The sequence below is a fragment of the Peromyscus leucopus genome, chromosome 23, assembly GCF_004664715.2.
Source record: "Peromyscus leucopus breed LL Stock chromosome 23, UCI_PerLeu_2.1, whole genome shotgun sequence".
In the NCBI taxonomy this organism is placed as follows: Eukaryota; Metazoa; Chordata; class Mammalia; order Rodentia; family Cricetidae; genus Peromyscus; species Peromyscus leucopus.
This window is the reverse complement of record NC_051082.1, coordinates 43,958,772-43,966,472: the sequence shown is the minus strand read 5'-3', so window position 1 is coordinate 43,966,472 and position 7,701 is coordinate 43,958,772. Positions and strand designations below refer to the sequence as shown.

The following is a 7,701-nucleotide window of genomic DNA, read 5'->3' as shown; positions in this document are numbered from 1 at the left end:
CGAAGGCAGCGGCTGCGGTGGTGGCGGCGGGGGCTGGGGCGCGGGGGCGCGGCGGGCGGCAGGGGCGGGGGACAGGATGCGGATGCCGGGGGGACTTCCTGTGCCGGCCCCCCAGCGCCCCCGCCCCGGCCCAGCCGCTTCCCGCACGGACGCAAAGCACCGGAGGGCGGGCGAGCGATCCCGGGACCTGGCCCGGCCGCGGCGCCCGCCCCCCGCTCCCCGAGCACCTGTGGCCCGAGATCACACAAGACCCTTGTCACCCGGTTCCCACTGAGCCGACCTAGGGCTCCAGCTTGGGCCCTGCTGCGCGCCATGACCACCCGAACCAACCATGATCCCAGCTCGGGATTTGGAGTCCTGCCTGCATTCCCTGTCCCTTCACCAACTTCTGCCTGGAAACTCCACTTTGCACCTTGTCTTGGCCCAGGGCGACCTCGGCAGCTCTGAGAGTGAAGATCCCGTGAAGTGCCGGTAAAGGGTTCCCCCGGGGGTGGTCAGAGCCTCCCTGGCTCATTCTAGATGGAGCATCTCAGGAAGGAGCTGGCTGAACCGCCTTGGCCTTCACCCTGTAGGCGCTGGTGACCACACCTCCCCTAGCGCAGAGGCTGCTGCCGGCGGGAAATGCTGTTCCAGGTGAGGCTGGAGGGAGAGCCCTGCTGGGCGCAGGGGCGCTTCTCTACAGGAGGGCTCCTAAGCCAGAGGGAGATGGAGTCAGCGGGCATGGGGGAGTGGGGACGCCTGATTGTGGAGACCACTTCTTCAGAGTGGACGGAGGACAGGGGCACAGGCCTGCAGAAGGCCCCAGCCATGGATTACAGTGCTCTGGACACCTGCCTTTCCAGGGATCTGGGATGACACCTGACATATGTGACCTTAGAAGCTTGGGGGATGGTCATGCTTTGGAAGGGGACAAGGGACTGTGCCATGGGTACCCTCAGGCGCGCCTCAGGCTTCCCAGCCTTGGGAGAGGCTGTTTCCCACAGTTACTTTTACGTGTGAGGGCAGGAAGGTCACTGGTCAGTTGAGGTGGATCCCTGTGTATATCTAGCAAATAAAAGCGCTGGTTACTCTGTGTAGGAAGGGGGTTCAGCCACCACCATCTCCCTTCTGAACAACTTCCTTTCTTCCTCTTAGCACAGCCTGCTCCCCAGGACCCTGGTGGGATCGCCAGGATGGAGCTTGGCCCCACAGCAATGACCTTTGTGTTGGAGCTTCGATGTCTTGAGGATGGGGGTCCAGGCCCTGACACCCTCTCAGGTGAGGGTTGAGGGGTGGAGACAATGGGGCCCCCAGCAAGGATTCTTTAGTTGAGTTGTAAGCTGTCACAGCCCAGGCCAAAACAGAGGGACCCCTGTGTGGCCAGCAACACTAACACCTGCTCACCCCAGCTACCCTGAAACTTGACTTGGGACCTGTTGAGGTGTCTGTCAGGCCAAGGGAGACAATGTGACAGATTTAGTAGCCTCAGCCCTGAGTCCCACATCTGGGCTTGCTCTAACCTGCTTTTCCCAGGTGGCCTCCACTGTCTCCCATGGGGCTGGAGGGTTTTTCTGTCTCGGATGCCTCAGACACTGGCTGCATGGCCTCTTGCCTGTAGTGACCTTGACCCTGGTTCCCATTTCCCCAATATCTGTCCCCATTTCTTTCCCTCCACCTGCCACTCAGAGGCACCCATGGTGTTGTGGAACTTCCCAGTGCTCTCCCTGAGCCTCTTGCAGGGGTAGCCCTCAAGGATGTACAAGAGTTAGCTTTCACATTCTGTGCTTTAAAAGGTGGTGCGTGACAGTGTGGGGGCAGTCTTGAAGGGAGTTGAGAGAGAGAACCAGGGAGGGCTGGGCATGGGGACACATAATTGGAATCCCAGAACTTGGGAGGCTCAGGCAAGAGGGTCCCAGTTTGACAGCCTGTGCTGTGCAGGCAAGGCTTATACAATGAGATACTAGTGGGGAGAGAGAGAGAGAGAGAGAGAGAGAGAGAGAGAGAGAGAGAGAGAGAGAGAGAGGTGAACAAGCGAGAATATCAGGAAATTGGAAGGATAAAATGATCAAATGAGAACATATGAATTGAACAAAAACTCTTTCCGATTGTAAATTTAACTCTAGCAGGCATACACTTCAGGTGACATCTAACTACATGGTCAATAAAATGCTTCTGTGGAAACTGCTGTCCCAGGAAGTCAGAGTGACCACGTGACCAAGCTAGAAATGTGGAGATTCACACAGAGGTGAGGTCTGTCCCTGCAGAGGAGGTGGAGTTGAACTTGCTGTAGAGACAGGTCCCATAGCTGTCTTCATCTACCACCCAGCATCCCAGCTGTTCTGTGGAAGTGTGTCTGAAAAATTCACCTGAGGCGCTGGCGAGGCAGCTCAGTGGGGAGTGTGCTCGCCCTACAAGCTTGAGGATTTGAATCCCCAGAAATCATGCACAGTACTGCATGTCTGTCACCCGAGCGCACCAATGCTGAAATGGGAGTCAATGGCAGGAGAATCCCTTCGAATCTCCAGGGCCAGTTAGCCTGGCTGGCCTGTACAGTGGCAGACGAGAGACCCTGCCTCAAAGTAGAAGGCGATGTCCGACACCCAAAGTTGTCCTCTGACCTCCACGGGTGTGCTGTGGCACATATGTTCCCACAAGCACACACATGAGCATACAAGACACACAGATGTTTTTAAATGGACTCATGAGGCAAAGGTGATTGGAAAGATTTTTTCCCCTAAAAGATAATTATCTACACATTTTTTTTTGTATGTGGGTATGTGTGGTGTGTATGCGTGTATTCATGTTTCTTGTCTGTATTTGGGTAGTCATGTTGATGTGCATTGATATGTGTGCCCCTGTGTTTGGAGGCCCCAGGTTGATGTCATGAATCATCCTTGATTGCTCTTCCACCTTAGTCAATGGGGCAGGGTCTCTCAATCAAAGCCAAAGCTTGCCTATACTGCTAGTCTTGCCAGCCAGCTTCCTCCAGGGATTCCCCTCTCTGCACCCTCTGAGACTGGAGTTCCAGGTGGGCCGCTGTGCCTGGCTCTTCAGTCCAATTTGGAGGCACAGACTCCCTACCTGACCCCTGAATTCCTTCAGTGCTTTCTAGAAACGGCTTGCTATATCTTTACAGAAATGTTCACTATTCATAGACAAGGCAAATTTTACTTAAAGTGTGACCATCACCAGATGGTGGTGGCACCTGCCTTTAATCCCAGCACTCAGGGAGGCAGAGGCAGGCAGATCTCTGTGAGTTTGAGGCCAGCCTGGTCTACAGAGTGAGTTCCAGGACAGCCAAGGCTACACAAAGAAAACCTGTCTTGAAAAACAAACAAACAAACAAATGAATGAATAAATAAATAAAGTGTGACCATAAATGCAGTCAGAGTTCAGCTGCTGCAATATCTGCTTTCTCCTGAATGGGGAGGAAGTACTAGAGACCTCTTGGGGAATGGTGTCAGGAGCCCAAAGCTTCGTGCTGGTATCAAAGCAGAGGGTCTGAATGAGGTGGTCAGTGGGACCTTAGAAATGTGTGTCTTGTTATCATTGCCACTCAATCCCTCATTTTGGGGTCCCTGCTAGGAGCCCCTTTGCAGATCTTGAGTACATTCTTTCGAGGGTCTGGTCCAGGTAGCTGTCCATCGATCCTTCTCTCCTGGCGTCCTGCCATTTCCACTACAGGTGGCAGTGGTGGGAGTGAGAGCCAGGAGGAGGAAGAGGCTCAGGAGGGGAGCAGCAGCCCACAGCCGCCAGCACTCACAGCTCCAGTAGGGGCCAGTAACAGCATCGAGGCAGTGCAGTCAGGACAGCGGGACTTGCATCTGCAACAGTTAGAGCAGCAGCAAGAGCTGGAACGACAGCCGCAGCACAAGGAGTTGCAAGAGCAGCAGCCTCCGCATCCACTGTTAGGATCTCAGCCGGAATTGCAGCAGCAGCAAGATGGGCAGCAAGAACTACAGGAAAACTTCCAGTCCGAGCGTCATCAGGAACCAAAACCACAGCTGCAGTTGGTACAGCAGCTGGGACTTGGACAAGAGCAACAATTGTTGCAGCAGCAGCAGCAGATGATGATGATGATGCAGCCCCAAGGCCAAGAGCAACAGCTGTTACAACAGCAGCAGGAACAGTGTCAACAGCAGCAAGTTCAACAGCAGCGACTCGTGCAGCAGCAAGAGTTGCTGCTGCTGCAGCAGCAGCAAGTACAAGAACAACTTGAGCAGCAAGTGCAACAGCAACAGCGATTGCAGCAACAACTGGAAGAACAGGCTTTGCTGCAGCAGCAGCCAATGCAAGAGCAACAACAGTCACAGCAGCAGCTTCTCCAACAGCAGCAACTACTGCAAGAGCAGGGACAATTGCTGCAGCAGCAGTTGCAGCAGCTTGTGCAAGAACAAGCATTGCAGCAGCAATTACAGCAAGTGCAAGGACAACAGCTGTTGCAGCATCATCAACAGGAGCAGTTAGAGCAGGAGCAGCTGCTCCAACAGCAGCTACTGTTACAACAGCAGGGACAATTGCAGCAGCAGGTACTGTTGCTGCAGCCACAGGGACAGCTACAGCAGCAGCTGTTGCTGCAGCAGCTGTTGCAGCAGCAGCAGACCCAAATACAGTACCAATTATTGCTTCAGCAAGAACAGTTGCAGCAGCAAGAGTTGTTGCAACATCAGCAGGAACAGCTGCAGCACCAGCAGCAGCTGCAGCCTCCTCTACTGGAGCCAGACAAGGGGGAAGAGGTAGAATTGGAGCTCCTGCCAGTGGACATGGGGTCAGAGCAGGAGCGTCAGCGACAGCGTCAGCGTCAGCGTCAGCGTCAGAGGCAGCGGCGGGAGTTGGAGAGGCAGCAGGAGCTGGAGAGGTTGCAGGAACAGCAGCAGCTGAAGCTAAAACTGCAAGAGCAACTGCATCAGCTGGAGCGGCACCTGGAGCAGCAGGAGCTGCTAGAGCAGCTGCAGAAGCAGCAGCTGGAGCAACAGGAGGTGCACCTGGAGCTGACCCCGGTGGAGCTGTATACCCAGCAGCAGCAAGAGCTGCAGCTGGAGCTGACCTCCGTGCAGCCCGAGCTGCAGCTAGAGCTGGTGTCTGCTCTGGGAGGTGGCGCAGCGCCAGCTCCAGCCACCGTCGTGGTGGCCCCTCCAGGCTATGTGGTGCTGCAAGAGCTCATGGTGCTGCCCACTGTGGCCACACCCACTGTGGTGGCCATCCAGGGCCCCACGGGGGATGCGGCTCTGACGCCTACAAAACAGCGGAGGAAGCGGCGAGGCAGGGACAGGCCGACCATCTGCGGGGAGTGTGGCAGGGGTTTCAGCCGCAGCACAGACCTGGTGCGACACCAGGCCACGCACACTGGGGAGAGGCCGTATCTCTGCAGCGAGTGCGGCAAGAGCTTCTCGCAGCACTCCAACCTGGTGACCCACCAGCGCATCCACACGGGCGAGAAGCCCTATGCTTGCACCTACTGCTCCAAGCGCTTCAGCGAGAGCTCGGCGCTCGTGCAGCACCAGCGCACCCATACAGGCGAGCGGCCCTACGCCTGCGGCGACTGCGGCAAGCGCTTCAGCGTCTCCTCCAACCTGCTGCGCCACCGCCGCACCCACTCGGGTGAGCGGCCCTATGTGTGCGAGGACTGCGGGGAGCGCTTCCAGCACAAGGTGCAGATCCGTAGGCATGAGCGCCAGCTGCACGGGGCCGGCCGCTCCCGAGGTCTGGGCCTGCTGCGGTCTTCCAGGCCAGCGCCCTCGCGAGCCTCCACAAGGGCCCAGAAAGCCGCTGTATCCGGGAAGCCCTGAGTGGTGTGAGAGCCATCCACACCTGGACCCTAGGTCATGGTCTTAACCCCAATTTGGGGTCTTTCTGGGTATCTTGAATTATCCTTTGGAAAGGAAGACTTCCATCTTTTCCCAAACCTGACCCCACAATGCACCAAGTCCACAGATTCACTCTTCCCCCACAAAACCACGCACAAGAGAACATTTCCATGTGGGTGAGAGGGACTACCGGATTTTTACCCCCATCCTGGGAACATCGGACTGAGAACTTGCCCGGTGGCAAATAATTTGTGAGGTTTGATACGACCAAACACTAACCTGCAAATGTAATGTGCAATGTGTGGGGGAGCTGGGAAGTGAATGGATTATTCTGAATACTGAAGGTGGACCTGAAGAGAGGGGCAGATGGTGTAGCTCAGCTGGTAGAGCACTTGCCCAGCACAAAGCCCTGGGTTCCATCTTCAGCATCATATCAATATAAACGTGGGTTGGCACATGTAATCCCAGCACTTGGGAGGTAGAGGCAGGAGGATCAGATGTTCGAGGCCATCTTCAGCCACATTGTGAGTTGGACAGCCTGAGTTACCTGAGACCCTGCCTCCAAAATAAATAAATAAATAAATAAAAAATAAAGAAAGAAAAGAAAAAAAGAAAGGGAACTGTCTGCACAAGATAGCGAACTTGGTCAAGGCAGTGAATTGTCGTAAGTAACATAAACTTTGAAAATACTTGTTGGAATGAAAGGCCGGAGGGTGGACATAGTTCTGCTGCAAATGCCCGTGGTCACAGACATAGGGTCACAGTGGCAATGGGACCAACGTGCAAATAAAAGCCAGGAAGTCGTGTTCCAGGTGGAAGGTCAAACCTTCCTTCCTCAGGAGTCCAGACTACACACATTAGAAGCAGGTTCTGGACCGCCATTGCACTGTCCCCAAGCCATCTGTACCTCCTTACTGTCCCCTGGTATAAGAGCCTGTGGCTGAAGCAGAGATTTCCAAGAAGGAAAGAACCTGGAGAGAACTTCTGGCTAGTCCCCGCCTAGCCTCAGCTGCATAGGTGCTGCCCAAGTGGTCAGCACCGTGTGACCCAGGGGCTGCAGTCTCTGGCCCGGGCTATGGGGTGGCCAGAGGAGACCTGACCTCCTGGCCAGGGTGTGAGATGAATGTTGGGGACAAGGACTGGGGATCTCAGAAAGGCTGTAAACCATGTTTACCAAATCTGGGGGGCAGGGACTGTCTGAGCAGACCATCGTGTGGGAAGGTGTGCAGGTGGAGGAGGCCCTCCCTGGCCCCCAGCCCCTGCCTGCCCCCACTTAACCTGACTGCCCACTGTGGCGGCTGAGGCCCTGCTCGGTCTCTGTCTCCCATGCTTCTCCTTTACTAGCACAGCCTGACACATTTTATACACGAGCCGGCAAGTGAGGAACAGAACATGGAAAATAAAGTGAAGAATACTGTCGCGTCCTGTTTGTAATTTGAACTTTGCGGTCTACGTCTTGCCTGTAACTTCTCTTGTCATTTGAAACAGTCTTGTGTAGCCCAGGCTGGTCTCAAATTCACTGTATGGCAGAGGATGGCCTAGAACTAACTTCTGATTCTCCTGCCTCCACCTCCCAAGTGCTGGGCTTTCAGGTGTGCACCACTATGCTCGGTATGTGCAGGGGTGGGGATCAAACCCACGGTACTGTGCATGCCGGGCAAGCACTCTGCCAGCTGAGCTTCATCCACAGCCCCGAGCTATGGACTCTCTTTTTATGGGATTTTTCTTTTAGTATAGCCCAAGTCATCCTTGACCTTGCAGTAACTCTCCTGTCTCAGCCTCTTGAGTACTAAGATTACAGGCATGTGCCACCACACGCTGAGATTAGAACAAATCTGTGTGTGTGCTTGCGTGTGCGTGTGTTTGTGGGGGGAGCGCATGCCACAGTGCACAGAGGACAACTTTGTGGAGTTGA

General features: G+C 55.1%; 1 protein-coding gene across 6 annotated transcripts; it reads left to right on the top strand.

Annotated features, from left to right (window-relative positions):
- The first annotated feature begins 84 nt into the window (after nucleotides 1-84).
- Znf853 (zinc finger protein 853) lies at nucleotides 85-7,205 on the top strand. Of its 6 annotated transcripts, none has more exons than XM_028890305.2 (4): nucleotides 85-471; nucleotides 573-633; nucleotides 1,140-1,257; nucleotides 3,664-7,205. In XM_028890305.2, the coding sequence occupies exons 2-4, from the start codon at nucleotides 622-624 to the stop codon at nucleotides 5,766-5,768; spliced, it is 2,235 nt and encodes a 744-aa protein (XP_028746138.1). In that variant the 5' UTR covers nucleotides 85-471; nucleotides 573-621; the 3' UTR covers nucleotides 5,769-7,205. The 6 variants fall into 6 exon arrangements, 4 of the variants coding, with proteins under 4 accessions (XP_028746138.1, XP_028746140.1, XP_028746137.1 ...); XM_028890307.2 differs by having other exon boundaries at nucleotides 1,135-1,257; XM_028890304.2 differs by having other exon boundaries at nucleotides 85-633.
- The last annotated feature ends 496 nt before the right edge of the window (nucleotides 7,206-7,701 follow it).

Coding starts and splice junctions, on each gene's coding strand:
- Znf853 (XM_028890305.2), top strand. Junction 1,258..3,663: donor AGGCCCTGACACCCTCTCAG/GTGAGGGTTGAG, acceptor TTTCCACTACAG/GTGGCAGTGGTGGGAGTGAG.